At 43.0% G+C, this 19,162-nt stretch overlaps 1 protein-coding gene across 9 annotated transcripts in view; it reads left to right on the top strand.

The window, feature by feature from the left end:
- The window catches only part of GRIP2 (glutamate receptor interacting protein 2), a 496,366-nt gene that overhangs the window by 461,781 nt on the left and 15,423 nt on the right, over window positions 1-19,162 (top strand). For all 9 annotated transcript variants that reach the window (XM_077325341.1, XM_077325343.1, XM_077325344.1 and 6 more), the window contains exons 15-19: window positions 11,803-11,866; window positions 12,862-13,007; window positions 13,372-13,516; window positions 17,369-17,508; window positions 18,420-18,596. In XM_077325341.1, the coding sequence (XP_077181456.1) occupies window positions 11,803-11,866; window positions 12,862-13,007; window positions 13,372-13,516; window positions 17,369-17,508; window positions 18,420-18,596 (672 nt within the window). The remainder of the gene's footprint in view (window positions 1-11,802; window positions 11,867-12,861; window positions 13,008-13,371; window positions 13,517-17,368; window positions 17,509-18,419; window positions 18,597-19,162) is intronic.

Here is a 19,162-nt window from a genome sequence, read left to right on the forward strand (position 1 = left end):
TGGGTGCCACCAATATGTATATGACACCCAGCTCTGTCTCCTGATGGATGATCAGCCAGACACCCCTCCAAGTTCATTGGCCCAGTGTTTGGAAGCAGTGACTGAATGGTTTATAGCAAGCCACCTGAAACTGAACCCTTCAAAGATTGAGGTTTTCTAGCTGGTGGAAAAAATGACCAGACTAGGAAGCATGCCTTCCCAGGCTTGACAGAGTACAACTCGCTGCTGCACCTTTAACCAGGAACCTGGAAATGATTTTTAATGCCTCCTTAACAATGAAGGCTCAAGTTACGAAGGTGGCACAGCTGGCATTTCCCCATCTTTACCAAGCAAAGCTACTAGTGCCCTATCTGGCCCCAAACACCTAGCCACTGGGATACACACAATGGTCAACTCCAGGCTTGATAACTGCAACTTATTTTACACAGGCCTTCTCTTGACCCTGCTTTGGAAACTACAGCTGGTCCAGAATGCATCTACCCAGATTTTCACATGAATACCATGGGGAGCCCACATGTGACAGCTGCACTGACTCCAAAAGGTTTCTGTGGCCCAGCGCCATCCCCAGGGCCGCAGAAGCCTTTGCCTTCCTGCTCCTTTTCCAATGGGGAGGTGTGGAGGCCAGGAGGACTCACCGCCTCGGAGGTCTTCTCCGTCTGTGCGGCGAGTCCCCTGGTGGCTGAGGCGAGGCCAGGCCAAGCGGCCAATGGGGAGCCGCGCTTTGCGTGGCTCCCCATTGGCCACTTAGCCCCTGAGTGCCACTCGGAGGGGCGAATCAGGAGCCACTTTGCAGCTCCTGATTCGCTCCTCTGAGTTTTTATCCCGGACAGGGCCCGCCCTAACTCCTCCCCAGGAGCCCTTACCCTTTTATTTAATCCGCTCCGCAGGAGCGGTTAAAGATGATAGGATTATGAATCTGCTGCTAACTACCCCAAGATGGCAAGGCTGATTGGGGCGGTATATAAATTAAATTATAAAGACAAACAGATAATTTCCTGGTGTAAGATAATTGGGCTTAAGATTGTAAAATGACTTGGTGTGCTAAAAACAAAGCAAACTGATGTATGTTTCTGGACTTGAGTTAAGTAAACCCAGCTGGAAATCCCTGAGTGAAGAGAAGGGACAGTAGCTTGCATGTGAGAATTTAATTTGGCTAATAAGTACTAATGGGGTTATATTAATACTAATTGACTACTGAGCCATCTTCAGCTCCTCTGAATTAGTTTGTGTTTGAGGAGAAATGTCACTGAGCAGTCTGCAATAGAGTTGTATTGAATTAGTTTTAATGAAAAATTTCTACAAATATTGTGCCTTGTTTAAAACTAATAATAAGATTTGTTTTGAAATGCATGTTAATTGTTCAAGCCAATTAAGTTGTTACTAGTTTTGGTGAAACTAGATTTGGAAACTCTTCAGTTATCAGCATGCCAAATAGGGTTTTGGATGTAAATCACTACAACTAAATTAAACATCATTAAGCTTCTTGGGAAAGTGTAATTCAGACTATTCCCTTAAATAAAGTCTTTTAATTTATACTGAGATAGTATCTTCCTATGTGCTCTTTTCTCTTCTTAGAGTAGTAAGGTGGATTGGTCTATGCAACATACAGGCCTATGTTTGCTTGATAAATGTCATCCCAACATGCACCTCTCATGTGGTGTTAGTTTAGCTAAGCATTTGGAGATGGGAGGGGGGCAGCTGGAGCAATAGCTAACGGAGAACAGCAATTGGACTTACGTTCACAAGTTCTAATAGTGCCCTTTCCTCCCACTCACTATTTGCATATACTGGAACTCTGTATAATAGTTTTACCTAGTCCACCACAGTGGCCATCTGGCTCACTTAATAACATCAGATTCTGTGACCTATGGTGCCCAGTGAGGTGATGTTTCACTTGGGACTTCTTAGCCTCGTGAGTCTGGTATTTCTGAGTGGATTGTCGTGGATCACCAACTCCATAGCAGATGCTTGTTGTATTTTCCTTAACTATCTTGGCAGTAATGTATGATTTCTTGGCCCTGTTTTTGAAAATAATATAATAATTGTTGTTAGGTGTCCGACAATGATCCTCCAGGCCTTCCTGTTCTCTACCATTCCTCGGAGTCCATTTAAGTTCATACCCACTGCTTCAGTGACTCCATCCATCCACCTCATTCTCTGCCGTCCCCTTCTTCTTTTGCCCTCAATCACTCCAAGCATTAATATAATAATAATATTATAATATTCATCTTATTCTCCAGGGCAGTCCTGACTCCTGGGATTCAGCTCCTCTTCCTCATGGACAGGGTCACAAATCTTGTGACTCCTCTAGGGGGAGGTGTTCTTCTGATAGCCGCAGTCTTTAGCCCTGCTGCTTGAACAGCAGGACACAGATCTCCCCCCCCCCCAAAAAAAACCCAGATCTGATTGCAGCTGTGGAGGTAGGGCAGTCTTGGAGGCAGAGACAGTCAGTCTCTTTGGCTGCAGGAACATTCCAGTCTTTGGGCTTGATCACCCCCACCTCTTTCTCTCAGTCAGTGAGTCTGAGTGACCTGTTGTTACTGGAGCACCTGTGCCCTCCAAGCCATGCTGAGTCTCCCACCATTTCTTGTTTATTGGTAGACGCGGTGCCAGCTGCCTGGTCAGCCATCAGAGCCCAGTAAGATTGGGGCCTTGTGGTATGCGATAGTGGGGAGTGGCTACTATTTTTTCTGGCTGAGGTCCAGGACCTGATTTTACCAGCAGGGTCTGTTAGAGCCTTTCCTAAAAAGACGGTTCTTATGTCCTGGGGATGCCTTTTCCTTCTATTTTCAATAAGACAGTGCAGGCTGAATGGGAGAGTCCAGCTAGGCCTAAGTCCATTCTTCCAATTATAAGCCAATATTATTCTATGTTTCCAGAGGTGGCTCAGTGTTTTAAGCTGCCACTACTGAATGAGCCAGTCACTAGCCATTGTTCCACCTCTGCTCTTCCTGTGGAGGACAATGGTAGGCCGAAGATCTTTGTGATAGGAGTATTGAACAGGCGCTTCAAAACAAACTGAGGCTGCTTCCATAGCCCTCAAAACTTCCTCTGCTAGTTTTGCTCAGGCAATTTTTATCTGGGCTTCCAAGCTGTCTGGTGCAGAAAATGGAATTCCCAAAGAATTGAAGGATGAGTTTTAAAAGATTGCGCAAATGGCTGTTTTTTCTGCAGATGCATCCCTGGATTTCATCCAGCCTGCTGCCGGAGTTATGGCCTACAATGTGGTAGCGAGAAGGAACATTTGACTTTGTAATTGGGAAGTGAATACCTCCACCCAGGCCTGAGAGGCTGGTGTGCTGTTTAAAGGGTGTCTGCTTTTTGGAGAAGGAGTGCCAAATATATAATTGAAAACCAGGATAAGACAAAGGTTTTACCATTCAAGAAAAAGGATGCCAAGCTGAGGAAGCATTTTCAGCCCTTTTGGGATTGTAGGTGTTCCTCTGGTTCCTTCCTTCAGACTGCTTTGTTCAGTGTCCTCAGCAGGTACCAGTGTCCTCAGAAGCATTGCCTCTTGCTTCATGGATAGACACGGAGGACGTGTACACTACAGTGCTGGTAAAACACCTCCGTGAAGTATACCCTTCCAAACCGAGTCCCAAATCCCTTAGCCTCGGGGGTGGGTAGGGGGGAGCCCTGGGGGGAGCAGAGTGTCCTGAACCCGTTTCCTGACCCGTAGTTTCCGCCCCTTTGATGTTCACCTCATTCCTTTGTGCTCCTGGATCTCCTGCTAAGTTGTGGCACCTTCCTGGGCCCGCTCGACAGTGCCCCTCCCATTCCCCTCTTGCATTTCAAAGCATCTTCCCGCGTTTCCTCCCTTATCACCTCTGGCAAGGATGGCCTTGCTGGGATCTCAGACTAAATACCAGACGGCCGGTTGGGTTGTTCTGGCACATTGTAGATCAGAGGAAACTGTAATACCCTTTCTGTGTGAATCGGTGTTCCCGCCAAAAGCAGCCCTTGTGCCCCTCCACTCTTCCCTCAAGGTATATAAGCTATGTAACCCCCTTCCCTAACGTCTCTGTCAAGATTCCTGTCTCTGAGCTGTTTGCAAAGTGCTGATCTATGCCCCGATTCCTCAAAATAAAGACTTCTAATTAAAGCTTCACCCAGAAGCCTAAGAGTGATGTCTGTTGTGCGAATCTGCTGGGTCTCAACCGCTTGGTTCCTGACATGGATGCAGGCCTCCGAGACTGAGTGAGTCCTCAGTAAGATAGGGATGGCTCTAGACTTCACCCTGCTGATGCAGTTAGTTCCTGTTAGGTTTTGTTCTGGTGGTTCTGGGTTTGTTTGTTTTGTTATGTTTTTTTGCCATCTTTGAGAACAGACACCGGTGGTTTGACTTGGTGTGCGATATTAGTTTTTGTTGGGGAGAGGTAGTTTCTTTCCATCTGACTGCTTTCAGACTGGACTGGGGCAGTCGGGAGAGCATGTCCCTCTAGTGCAGTCACAAGACTTGTGACTGTACCCATGCGGAGAATGTTGAATCCCAAGAGTCTCAGGACTGCCCCACTTTTGAACCACTGTGAAGGAAACGTGTAACTGAAACAAATCTTCCATTTTACTTGTCTATTTATTTGTCTGATTTATTCACTGCCCCTCCTGGCATAGTCAACACAGGACGGTTTACAACATTACAATAAAACAGATGTAGTGCATAAAAACAATAAAACATTCAACATTAATATAACGTTTAAACCTATTAAAACTATCTATCACTTGGTGGTTTTTGATGCTGTTGAGATAATTCTGATATGGATTCCAGATCTTAATTATCAGATGTTGATTGGGGGGGGGGTATTATATTCTTATGGAGAGAGCCCAGCGATGCTCTGGTGTTATTATTGCAAGAGTTCTTCGACCCCAACCAAATGCCTAGTAGAAGAGTTTTACAGGCCCTGCAGAACTGGGTCAGCTCTTCCAGGAAACAAATATAACTACTAAATGTTCAGGGTCACATCCAAATTAACATTTGTTTTCTTCAGCCTGAGTGCCATCTCCTGCCATTTCATGGGTTCGTATCTCTGTGCATTTCTTCTTGCTGACAGCACACTTATGCACACGTAGATCCCTGTGGGGACTGGAGCACATTATCTTGGTAAAAATTCTACAGTTTTCCTACATACCCCCAGGATTTTCTTCTTGTTGAGAATGTAGGAAATGTCATTTTATCCAACTACTGCCTCCTTATCCCTATGTAGATGCATCAACATGTGGGACAGGGCTTGAAAATGGAGAGGGTGACGTCGGTTGTAAAGGACAGGCATGTGTTTGTCTGTTTGCTCACCGCTCTCCCCTCCACCTTTCTTACACAATGCTTAGTCAAATACAGCCAACAGGATGGGACATCAAATGAACAGTCTAACAGGTTTTCAATTACAGAAATCTTAAAGTTGATTTAAGAAAAAAAAATCTTAAACAGAACATAAGCATTTAAACTTGACAGGTTGAACAAAGCAGGAATAACACAGCAGGAGCATTCCTACAGCAACAGACAGAACATAGTATCACATAGTCCACAGCCTCTGTCCCTTTATGAAGCATCTTTCTGAACACTTTCATTGCTGTTGCCTGTGTAAAAAAAGCCCTCTTGAATAATTCAGTTTTGCATAGTTTGCAGAAAGCCAGGGGAGTGGGAGACTTCCTAACCTCATCAGGCTATTTCATAAGGTGGGAGCCACAACAGAGACTGCTTATGGATGGGCAGTTGTTGGTTTTGCCATGAACTTCACTGCAAATGAGCTCATCAGACAAATGTACTATATTCCATGGGGAGCATTTGTGCTGAACTACTCAGGAAATTACTTGGCTGGTGCAGCAGATGTCTCAGAGCCTTTGTGAATTGGTTGGTCGCTGTGCAGTCACTAGCCATGGCGTTGGGTTGATCTCCAGGCATCATGTAGGAGGCCAACCCAGCATCCTGGTAAACTAAGTTATTCTGGATGCAGGAGGAAGACTTTAAGTGAATACCCTGGGTGTACTAATCTGGGTGTCCACTAATCTAAAAGCAAAGGGGAAAGGGTTTGGGCTACATCCAGTAGCACTAGGGAGGCTCCGGTGTGGGCTCTTTCTGTGCCGCTTTCCACCAGTTATTTGTCATTGAAAGGATGAAGTGGTCACAGCCACTGTAAATCTTTGTCCAGTTGGACATTAGCAGCACTGGTTATCCTGTGTGTACTTGGTATGCACGATTAGTTTGTTGTTCCCATCGTTTAGGAGGATGTTTCATTCAGGCACATGTGCTTTTGTTTGCTTCCCAGCACTGTGCCATAGCCATATGGTGTTACTATACAAACTGTTTAAGCAGATAGTTAATTGATGTATTAGATCAGTGAGGCAACAACTATGTAACTTGTATTCAGTTTGTTCTTCTTTCTTTCCTGTCTATTCTTTATATATAGAAAATAAATAAAAGTTGGTAGTACACCACCTTGAAAAAAAAACCTAATCATATTTAGAAACCCTTCAAACAGTATTATGGAAAGGGGAGATATGGAGGGGAAGCAATGCCCTAACTGATGTTGATTCTCTCCCCCCCCCCCCCAAGTATCACGAACGAAGAGAATTGCATTAAAAATGTAATAAACCGTGCCTTGGGAGGGGAATGGAGTTTCCCTTTGCAGGAACAGAGAAACCTGAAGTGGAAGCTAGTTTGGGATCTCCAGCTTGTTTAAGGCAATGAGGCATGCATGCCATCCTGCAGCAGCTCAGTGAACTCTGACAAATGGCCCAGCCATCTCCTTAGCTGGTCACTGATCCATCTTTGGGATATTTGCGACTGGTGATTATGATGCAAGCTGAATTTGCAGAGATCCATGCATTCCATAGTTATGTGTATTGGGTTAAAACAAGTATTCAAAATGTTATATGTATTCATTGATATACTGGGTTAATTTTAGCAAAAGATATAAGTTCTAATTAGAGGCTGGTGGTCTGTTGACTCTTGTTTAGATGAAGTCTCTGCGTAATGAACTAACATCATTGAGTTGCAAATGAATATTTGCTTATCTGACCTTAAATACCAATATCTGGGAGGAATAAAATCTACAGCAGGGCTGCCAAAATAAAGTAATAGCTTCTCTTTGAAACAGGGACTCTCACTCAGTGGCTTGGGAGCCCCATGTCGCTATTTTATATGGCACTCGTGGCTCTTCTGTGCATTCATCTGCAAGGTTCCCCGCTCTGTGTTCCAGGAAAATGATAAAAGCCATTGTGGTTTGCCAGTGGCTTCCATCTTGATACACAACCCAGCACAGAAAGAGAAGAGAACTGTGATGTTTCCTGAGCTGTGAGCTGCATGCCAGGGACACCTGCCCTTCGCAGCAAGCCCTCATGCTCTTTCCAGGCACCATAAACTCTCTTAGCACCCAGGCAACTGCCAGGAGGAGAGCAAACTGGCTGCAGAAAAGAGAGAGTGAATTTACCACCGTGGCAGCCACCCAGGAAAAGACCAAGCCAGCCTCAATGAGGTGGTACTATATTGACTTCTCCATCTCCACAACCAGTTCTGTACCACATGCCTTGGAAATTTCATCATCTCACTTTTGCTGCCTTGCCTCATGCTTAGGAACAAGGAAGAAGAAGAAGAGAAGAGCTGGGTTTTATACACCCACTTTCCACTACTAAAGGAGTTCCAAAGTGGCTTACAAACACCTTTTCTTTCCTTGCAGTCTTGTGAGGCAGGTGGAGCTGAGAGAGCTCTAAGAGAACTGATCTGAGAACTGTGACTGGTCCAACGTCACCGAGCTGACTTCATGTGGAGGAGTGGAGCATCAAACCCAGTTCTCCAGATTAGAGGTTGCTTCTCTTTAACCATGCTGGCTCACTAGAGCAGATAGAGCCTTCTCCTTGCTCCAGATACACAAGGTCTGACTATGGTTCACAAATGATAGACGTAATCTGGTAATGTCCTTGTGTGCACAGTTCAGGCTAACCTGATCTCATCAGATATCAGAAGCTGAACAGAGTCAGCTCTGGTTAGTATTTGGATGGGAGACCACCTAGGAATATCAAGGTCTATGCATAGAGGGCAGGCAGTGGCAAACCACTTCTGAGCTTCTCATGCCTTGCAAAACCCTACCGGATCACCATAATTCAGTTGTGACTTGACAGCAAAAAAATTATATATTAAGCGTTTTATTCCCTGAGCCACCAAGTGAATACCATTGCTATAAAGCAGGGAAGTGAAAGCCACATCCTTTCCCGTCCAGCATTTCCATGTGTTTGAAAAGGAAATGCGTCTAATCACCCACATTAAATTGAGTTAAAAGCCATCTCTATCATATTTAATTCTCTGTGCTGCTCAGTGGTTGAATGTTTTGTCTGCTCACCCCAATTGCCATACCACATGTCTAAGGACAAAACTACTCAAGGCGTTAGAAATCAGTGACCAGGCAACCGTCTTTTTAAATGACTATTAATAGGCTTTCTATGTTAGGTCAGATAGCACCCTAGGGAACTGACGTCAGGAAATAGCGCAGAGGGGGGAAAAGACTTCGATGTCACCACCACCAGCCACCCTGCCTGTGAATGATTCTGCTACAATTTCTTTCTCCAGTTGATCTTTAAAAAGGTTCAAAAAGATGGGCGAGCCAATCTCTAATGCAAGGGTGGCCAAACTGTGACTCTCTAGATGTCCATGCTAGCAGGGACTCATGGTAATTGTAGTCCATGCACATCTGGAGTTCCACAGTTTGACCCACCGCTGTTCTAACGTCTCATCTACTTATGCTGTAAACTGAGTGATGAATGTAGATGGAATATTTTGCCTTGACAATGGAGTTCACCATTTCTGTCTGCTTCTGCCTTTGTTTACCCAGGATGTAATTAGGGACGGTTGAACTGTGTGGATATTGACTGGCTATGCTTTTACATTATCTAATCGAGATGAATTTGTTCAGGTAGCATTAGGCGGTTCTTGAGAATCTTTTGGAATAGATTCTTACTAGCTCCCTTGATATGTTTTAAATTGCCCAGTTTTCAAAAGCTTTATACAGATGGGTTTGAGATGGGTTTTAAGCAGACTAAATATCTCCGTCTACCAGATGCCAGGTCTGACTATGAGACAGTAAATTAAGTGAAATTCTTCCAGCCTGATATGTATCCATGCTCTTGGTATTTTTGTTCTTTCCTTCTTAGAGTACAGTGTCTTGTTCTGTGCCCGAAACATAAAGACTGTCCTTTTCACTCATTTTGCAGTAGAAGCAGTCGAAAATGGCAAGTGCATTGATTAGTTGTAGTGCATTTTTATCCTTCAAGAAACAGAGTATTGTGCTTGGCTCCATTTCTCTATTTTATTCTCAGACAACCCTGTGAGGCAGGTTAGGCTGAGAGAGATTGCTTTGACCAAAGTTACCTATTAAGGATGCCAGACACACACACACACATGGGGGAAGAGGGGGTGTCCTGCTGCCCTCACCTTTCTGCTGCCGGCCAGCTGGCCAGTGAGGGGAATTACCCACGAGGAAGAATACGACAGAATACGAAGAAACAAGATGGAAAATTACCAGCAGAAGAGGAATCTGAAATTATGGAGATAGAAAAGGGGATGTCAGAGTCTTGCAGCTCAGATAAGGACACCCTGCCTGAGAAGATATACAGCCACTACAAAGCAACAATACTCAAGAAAGACATATGGATCTGCGGTGAAAGCAATCGATTGAAAGGAGCATCATGGAAAAACATCTGTACTGATATTGGAGTCCAGGAGGTACAACTGCTTCAAGATTTATCGATGTATACTCCGAGGGAAAGACTACAACTATACTTTCCCAGCCAAAGACCAATGGGACAGAACATCAGTCAACGGGAGTCACAAGACGTAATAAGCCTCGAAATGAGACCTCCCTAAGAAGCTTGGGGAATGGAAATGCAACACAGTGGTCGAAATTCCTTTCCTCCTTTACCTCCTTTATGTAGCCATATAGGCAATATAACTAGTTAAGAAGTTAATCTGGGGTCTAAGATCTTTTAAGTAAGCTGAATTTGTATTATTAAACCTAATTTCGCAGCGGCTACCAGCCCAAAATCAAAGCATAACTAAAAGGAGACACCTAATGGAATGGGCTTACATTATAGTGTGGGGTTTTAGATTTCCTATGATAGCTGAATTTGAATTATCTAGCATATCTATGTAGTGACTTTCAGCCTAAATTTAAAGCATAACTAAAAGAAGGTTTCTAGCTGAGGAGGTGTATATATAACTAACGAAAAATATTTTCTATTAATTAATGAAGACTCCATTTTATTATTTCTGGTATCAACAATGTATACTTATATATATTTGTTTCCCTTCTTTCCGTACAACGAAGTATTTTTTTTCTCTTTTTTCCCTTTTTCTAGTGAAAATGTGGAGGGCTCTAGGACTATGTTAAGTATAAACTGTTTATGATTGTTAAAACTATCAGAAACTATGCAAACAAATGTTGAAATGATGGTAACAAAGTAGACTTCTCTTTTTAAATGTGGTGCAAACGTGAAAAAGTCTATAAAAAGTCTATAAGCTTTGGGTAAAAGTCCATAATATTGTAGCCAGTCTATAATCTTAAATGGAGAGAAGAGGGTTTGTAAGATTGAAACAGGGAACCAAAATGTTTTTCCACAGCGCTTCCTAACCCACATACAGAGCTTCTTCTACTATGCGACGACGGCAACAAAACTAGAATTGGCCAAGAAATGGAAAACGTAAGAACTACCCTCGACAGAAGACTGGGTGAATAAACTAGCTGATCTTACCAAGATAGCCAAACTGACACTAAGAGGCCTTACAAGAATAATGGGGCCCTTACCTGAACTATTTACAAAAGGGATTAAAAATGGGGAACCAAGTGTATCAAATGAAGAGTATAGCTCTCCTTTTCTGTATTAACAATGTAGATTGCATGTATCTCACTGTTTTCAACTCTGGAAAATAAAATAAAAACTTTCTATAAAAAAAAAAAAAAAAAAAAAAAAAAAAAGGATGCCAGACACACACACACACATGGGGGAAGAGGGGGTCTCCTGCTGCCCTCACCTTTCTGCTGCCGGCCAGCTGGCCAGTGAGGGGAATTACCCACGAGGAAGAATACGACATGCCTACACGACTCAGAAGTGAATGTTGGGGAGCGACACTCTGGTTTTGAGGCAAAACTTTATGGTAAAAGCTAATCCCACCCCACTCCCCAAAAAAGGGAGGAATGCCAGAAATTAATCCAGTGTGCCTACATGACCCAGAAGTGACAGGCATGTTGTAGATGTTGGGGAGGGTGACATTCTGGTTTGGGGCAAAACTATAGTAGAAGCACTTGCGGCAATTGAAGCCCTTTTTCCATCTGTTGCCTCTACCTGGAATCAGAGTCCTCGGTGCTATAGAAAATGTGGAGCTCTAGGAAAAAAGGATCAGAAGGTCTGAAATATGCTGGTTTTTTGTTTGTGTTTTTGTCCCAAACAAAGCTAAAACCTATGGAGAAATACAGTATTGTTGCACCATTTCTAACCTTTATTTGTTTCACATCAAAATGCAAGTCGTGTGTGTGATTCTTGATTTTAAAGAAGATTCCCTGCCCACAAGATATATTCCTCAAAAGCCCAAACTTAATTCCCCCTCCCCTATATCAGTTCTTTTGTACAAAATGCAAAGCTTTGTTCTTGGATGCCGTTCTGTAGTGCCTGTACTTCAATCTGGTGAAGTACTGGTGCTCCTCAATATAAATCATTACATTTTAATGCAAGGGCATATTTAAATGACCTCTGCTGAAGAATGCTCTGTGGACTTGTAGCTTCCTGAGCTGAGCTTTGACTGCATGCCTCTTTTTGAAACAGCGAGTAGAAAACCTGGGGAGGCTTTAATCATCTCTGATATCAAGAAGGGGAGTGTGGCACACAGGTGAGTACAGCTCTCTTCTTCATTAGAAAAGTTTAACCTCTGCCCCACTGCACAGCTTGTAGGGACACAAGATCCACCTTTGTGGCTGAGCCTTTGGAAACCAATCCTGTGAGACAACCCCCAATATTTTCCAATTGTTTTGATTTTCATGCCTTTTTGCATCCTTTTCTTCTGTACATGATAGTGTATAGCAAAAATACTGCATACATTTGATCATGACCTTTTACCTGCAGTGTTAGATATAGTAGAGTTTACAAGTGGGGGGGCATGAAGAATTGCTGGGGGGGTTCCCCTTGTTTTACTCAATCCTCAGGGGCTTGAGCAGGATAACTTTCCCCTCCACTCTTACACTGAAAAGGATGCTAACTTTCAGGACTTGTCTCTCTCCCCCTTAACATAGGCTCACTGGATTTCACTATGAGTGCTTCTGTCATTAATATTCTATTATGTAGCCATCGAACATGCCAGTCTTAAGAGGGTTTGCTGTCTGGCTGGGTCTCTGCTAGCCAATATTTCATGATATTCCCTTATAATATACTACAGGTGGGTAGAGCAGTCTGCTGTTAATAAAACTATGCACAGATGTGGTTTGGCCTAGCTCTGCATTTTATACGGAGAGCAATGGAGCTGCAATTGTCACCCTTTACCTTTGCTTCGGATTTCAGGCTGTAAGATAATGTGGAAAGGCAGGATTTTCTAAACTGTTGGGGATACGCATTACAAAATATTGAAAAGCATTGAATTTTTCACCAGTTGGAGAATACCTTTCAAAAAGGAACAGAATTCTCAAGCTGGTCTTTGGTTATTTCAGTGTGTAGAGAGTTTATGTAAAAACATTTTCCCACACTTGATTTTCAAATATTATACTAGAAAAGATTCTCTTGTGTTGAGGAGGTGAGATACTGACAGTCTTGGAAAAGAAGTGGGAGAAACCCTTTATCTCTCTGGAATGTGCTGTAAACAGAAGTGTGCTCTTTTTATACCTCTGTACACAGAACTGGCACCTTAGAGCCTGGGGACAAGCTGTTAGCCATTGACAATATCCGTCTCGACAACTGCTCAATGGAGGATGCGGTACAGATTTTAAAGCAGTGTGAAGAGCTGGTAAAACTGAAGATCAGGAAGGACGAGGACAATTCTGGTATAAATCTGAATCCAGCTGCCTGTTGACGAGAATGTTTCTTAGAAGTATTGATAGAGTTGCAGGGACAAACGAGGAACCATGATTCACTTTCATTAGTATGTATTTGTGGGGGGATGTGCGTGCATGTGTGCCTCCATTGATGTGCAGACTCACAGAATATCTTCTTTGGCCTCTGTGGAAGAGAAAATGTTAAAATATATGGGCCATTCGGTTTAATCCAGAAAAGTTGTTCTTGTACTTTTATTCAAAAGCAGGAACTATTTTGCTGGCAGATACTTTTGAGTTCTCACTTAGGGTTGGAGCATTTCTGTATTTCCCTCCTCCACACCAATATTCTTCTTCTCCTCCTATCCCCAAACAGATGAACAGGAAACTACAGGTGCCATCATCTACACAGTGGAACTGAAGAGATATGGTGGGCCCTTGGGGATAACAATTTCAGGGACAGAGGAACCTTTTGATCCAATCGTCATATCAGGCCTGACAAAACGAGGGCTGGCAGAAAGGTGAGATGGCAGCTGGGTCCTGTGGCAGCAGCACTACGAGCATAAGCCATCAAACAGGTTTCCTGTGTCAGGTAGAAATGAATCGCAGCTGCTTAAGAGGTTTTCCGTATAAGCCCTTTGATTAAGCAGGTACACACAGACACAGGTTTTTGTTTGTTGGAAGTAATCTCGAATTGAAGGGAAGTCACATTTTGTTAAATCTCGAAATATAATATTGTATTCTTTATGGGAGGGATGTGATTCTTCTCCCTGATGTTGAATATGAAACTGCCCCACACCAAATCAGAACATTGGCCCATCTAGGCCAGTTTTGACAGGCTGTAAGTCTCTTGAGATAGGCCCCTGCTTTAATGGGACAGAGCTGCAGCCTCTGTCTCCTGCTTTTGTGAGTGCTGTATGGGACATGAACTGGATTTTGTTTATGCCTGTTGCCAGTGGGAGACCTATGGTAATGCTTGAATTATGTATAGTTTGGTCTACATCTCAAGTATCTGGCAGAGAAATTGCCATGATGTACACCATTCCATTGGAAATTATAGAGAGACTAGCTTCAAAGCCCGTTCCTAAGAATGGGCCTTGAAAGGGTCCCCTCCCCTTGCCCCCGGACAGACGGCTTAAGGTGGCTTTGGGCTGCAGCGCACAGCCGGATCAAGTGGGGCGAGCGGGGGCTGGGCAACTCATTAGGAGGCCCAGGACAGAGCTCCTTAACAGGCAGTCAGCCGTCTGGGAGGCCTTCATGAGCAGGCCCAGCCTAGCAGGCCAAGACGCCCTCGTTAGCAAGCCCTCGACCACAACCCTTTGCCCAGGGCCCTTTCCCCTTACCTGCTGCTGGCTCCAGGCACTGAGGCACATCTGAGAGCGAAGAGGCTAGAGTCCAGGGATGGAGGGTGGGAGCTGCAGGGGCAGGGGCAATTAGGATGGCACCTTGATTGGCCCTATTCCAACTTGGCCAGCCGGACAAGTCCCCCACCTCCCAGGCTGTTTCACAAATATATAGAGGAACAACAATGGATAAGGATTTTCAGCATCCTGGGGCTGAATTCTCTTGACAAGCCAATTAATTACACAATCCAGTCCCTGCAAAGAGACATGCTCACTGCTGCACTCTCAAGAGCCCAACCACTGTATTTATTGTTGGATTCTAGTAAACCGTTCTCCCTGACATGATATATTTCCTGTGCTCATATATGTTGATATATTGGTGTTTCCTCTTGTTAATTATGCATATGAGCAACCAGTCCAAATTGACCTGTATAAGCACTGCTTATACTCCTGATGTATATCATTTGGCTTTAATAGATTAAGCTAAGGGGAAAGGGGGGGGATCAAGACCATACATTCATATTTCTTTAACTTGTTTTGGATTTATTTTCTAGATTAAGTTTCTAGGTTGTTTGCCTAAAGGGGGCAGTAATACCCTAAGATCTGAGGGTCCATTGGTAGGGTTTTGCAGGAGTAGAGTATTAAATTCTTTTGTTTTAGATCTCCATTCATAACAGTCTCTTTTTGTCATGCAAGGTTATCAGCAACATCCATGCAAACATCATTTATGTAACAATGTTGTAATGGGAAGAGGAAGGAAATCCTATTTCCATCTGTGTATCAATAATTTATCTCATTGGTGAGAGAGACAGAATGGAAGCACATGAAAAATTATTGGTCTTAAGAGGGGGGGGAAATGGCTAGGATGGTACTGTACTCGCTGGAGTTTGTCAGGGATCAGAAAGACACAGCATTTTGCTGTGTTGGCTAAGAAAGAAATCTACTCCTGGAATTTTATATAGAAGAAGAAGAGTTGGTTCTTATATGCCGCTTTTCTCTACCCAAAGGTGTCTCAAAGCAGTTTACATTCACCTTCCCTTCCCTCTCCCCACAACAGACACCCAGTGAGGTAGGTGAGGCTGAGAGAGCCCTGATATCACTGCTCGGTCAGAACAGTTTTATCAGTGCTGTGGCAAGCCCAAGGTCACCCAGCTGGCTGCATGTGGGGGAGCTGGGAATCAAACCCAGCTTGCCAGATTAGAAGTACACACTCCTAACCACTACACCAAGCTGGTGTCACAACCTTTCTGCCAGGAATTGATTCCAAACTATAATCTGGGATCTTTCCTTAATATGAAGAACATTGCAATAATTCACTGATGAAAGTTAACTTGCCATTTTTGAATCCATTATGATGTTTTGGTGTTTTACTGGCATCTTACTGACCTCTAGTGGATTGCTAGGGAAATCACCATGTTAACCAAACACACACACGCACACACAAAACAAAACTCCACATCCATAGAAGCTGAACAAATGAATTGCCAACAGATTTTGCACATTGATTATATGGCAGCATGCAAAGCTTTTGTTTAGCTGAAAGGAGATTATTTTCTTTTGTCTGTGGGAACTGCAAGCAAAAATCACTTCCCCATGAAAGGAAGTAGGATTCAATGAAGAGACTGCTCTGATGGAAAAAAAAAATACTTTTAAAGGACAAATCTTGAAAATTCTGTCATGCCTTGTTGCTAGAGTGTCAGAATTAACCTCTTTTCTGTGGTCTCAGTGGCTACAGCAAACGAGCTGTGTATTCCCCCGAGCTGGCTATGGCTTTTTCCTGTTGAAGATACCTCCAGTCACTCAACTAAGAAACACTTCTTAATATCACAAATGTTAGCATCCAAAAAAATAAAACACAGGAATGTGTTTGTAGTTGAAAGGGAGACACAGCGATCCACCACTGGAATATCAGCCTCAGGTATATATGTTCCGTGAGATCAGCCTTTTATACTTGAGAATACGAGCAGGAGTCATTTGACCTATTAAGAATTATTTGTTCAAGCCCAAATTTTTGTTGACTACAATCCACTATATCATGTGGGTTTCCATTTGATTGTGTGTGTGTGTGTGTGTGTGTGTGTGTGCGTGCGTGCGTGCGTGCATGTGCACCCATGGTTACGGAGAAAGAAATTACAAGGTAATGTCAAAAGACCATGAGATGCAAACAGTGCAGCTTGTGGCAACATGATAAAAATGCAAATGTGATCAAGCAGAGTAGTTATATTCCACCGCATGCATCTGAAGAACAGCCTGTATCCTGGAAAATGTATGCTAGATTTTTTTTGTTTAAACTTAGTCTTGAAGTCTCCTTCCGCTTGCTTGTTTTTGCTGCTCTGAAATTTCTTATTATGACCATATTGTTCAGCCCTCTAGGGGTCAGTTTCTCAGTCCATTGTGATTACCTGGTAAATTCTGAGTCAGTATACTCAGCTGGACCAAATGTGTACTAAGTGTACTAAGATGGATGAATGTCTTAAGCTGTATCAAACTTAGAATATACTGTGCTGAGGAGTATTGCTTGTGCAGTTCCCATTGTATTATATGTTATCTGATTGATGAAGATAATTTTTGTATTACTAATGGAGAACAAATTAAGCTTGCTCAAATTATAGTTGCAGAAAGTATTCTTTCATTGTAGCATTCAGTTAGAAAATAACTTGTTCAATACAGTTCCTGTATAGTAGAGATTGGGATGAAAGAGTTTGTAGCCATATGAATATTTGCTCCACTGAAAATCAAACAGAATGATCATTGTAGAATAGCAACCTAAGCTTTCATGCATTTATTACATTTTACTGATAATGTGACTTTAAATTTTAGTTGAGGCAGTTGCATTCATGGGATAAATAGACTTGTTTTGATATCTTTTCCCCCCTACTGATCATAATGATCACAGTGGTATGTATAAATTAATGGAATGTGGATCTCTCTAAGGATTACTGGAACAGGCATGTTTCAGTTGGCCCCTGACTTTTCAATAAAATTTATGGCCATGCCCAACAGCTGCAATTCTCTTTCCTTGCTCTTCAGAACTGGAGCCATACATGTAGGAGACCGGATATTAGCTATTAATAATGTAAGCCTTAAGGGGAAGCCACTGAGCGAAGCCATTCATCTTCTCCAAATGGCTGGAGAGACGGTAACGCTGAAGATCAAGAAACAAACTGAAAGTAAGTTCTCTGTCTTTTTCGTCTCCCTTTTTTCTAACATCCTTATATGATGGCCAGAAAACTGAAATGAGGATGGATCATTGTAGCAGGAGAAATGTGATTTCCAGGGTGCAGCGCAAACAGGAAACATTACACATATGCCTGGGGTGATCCATGCAGACTAATAAAAGATGACTGGGAGAATCTTTATTGTTTTACCATCAAGAACAAAACAACCTAATGAAGAATGAGTGTGTCTCCTTTCTACAATGTCTGATTTGTTTCTTTTACTGGCAATATTATATAGATTCACAAAGTTACTAATAGGAAATCATGATTGTTTCATTGTGGGCTTTCAGTATGGATCAGCAAGTGTAATCTCAAGTACACAGTTGAAATTCAGTTTTGCGATGCTGACTCCATGTTTTGAGCTGTCAGCTTCCTTTATAAAGAAAGAATTCTTTGAACCCTAAAATGTAAAAAGTATCTTCAGAACTGTCAATCGAGGCAAATTCTCTTCCACACATGGTATTTTTCTCCTTTAGTACTGTTCAATCACTTCTACTTTGATGCAGTGTTACATCGCTAAAAAAAAAGCCAATTGGAGATATATATTAGGCATTCCTTCACTGCCAGATAGCTTGGCAGTAAAACACTGTGGCTCAAGATCTGAAGCTGTGAAGTTACCCTGACCTGAAATCTGAAAACCTTTCCTCAGAAAATAAGTCTTAACTGGTTTCAGTGAAAGCCCTTACACTTAGGATTATCCTAATACTGTGACTGCATGATTTCTCCACATGTAGAATTGTTTTCTCTGCCCTTAAATTAAGACCTGTCCAAATTCAGAATGAGCACTTTCATGTGATCCTGCTTTGGTCATAAAGTGCAAAGTGCCATTTTGTACTCATTGTGCATTTGTCTTTTGGTTCCAGGAATTTACCCCAAAAAGTCTGCAAGTATGAATGAAGTGAGTGACCCAGAAGATGACCTGACGGATTCTCAGAAAACCAGCAAGCTCTCTGAGATTTATTCCACTACAATTCCCAGCGTAGACAGTGCAATGGAATCCTGGGATGGCTCTGGCATTGACGCTGGTTATGGAAGCCAAGGTGAGTTTATTTATACTTAGATTTGTAAGACTGCCCCTCTCGGCCCAGCCATCTTGGAGCGGTGTATATCAGTTTAAAATCAACATAATTTAAAACCAAAATCTATTAAGCTACCTAAAACAACAATGGTATCCCTTGCTTCTAGGCCATTCCCGTACTGATTGCCAAATCTAAGAGTCACAGGGGAGAGTGTTGGGTTGGGGGCTTAGATGTTACTGGCTGTCCTGCCTCAACCAAATGCCTGTTGGCTCCCTTTTTCCCTGCAGAATTGGGTAACTCCAACAGGGACCATGTCTCCTCTGGGAGCTTGTTCCATAAGGTAGGGACCAGAACTGAGAAAGCCCTGGCCCTGGTTGAGGCCAGACTCACCTCTTGGGGGGCAGGGAGCACCAGCCTGTTGCAACTGCTGAGCATAACACTCTTTGGGGAACATAAACAGAGAGGCAATCCCTCAGGTATACCATGCCTAGTTTACGAATGGCCTTGAAGGTCAAAACTAGGGTTGTGCATTTCGGCATTCGAAGCAGCCATTTCAGGCCGAAGCAGCCAGTAGCGAAGGGGGGAGG

Source organism: Paroedura picta, chromosome 3 (genome assembly GCF_049243985.1).
Source record: "Paroedura picta isolate Pp20150507F chromosome 3, Ppicta_v3.0, whole genome shotgun sequence".
NCBI classification, from domain to species: Eukaryota; Metazoa; Chordata; class Lepidosauria; order Squamata; family Gekkonidae; genus Paroedura; species Paroedura picta.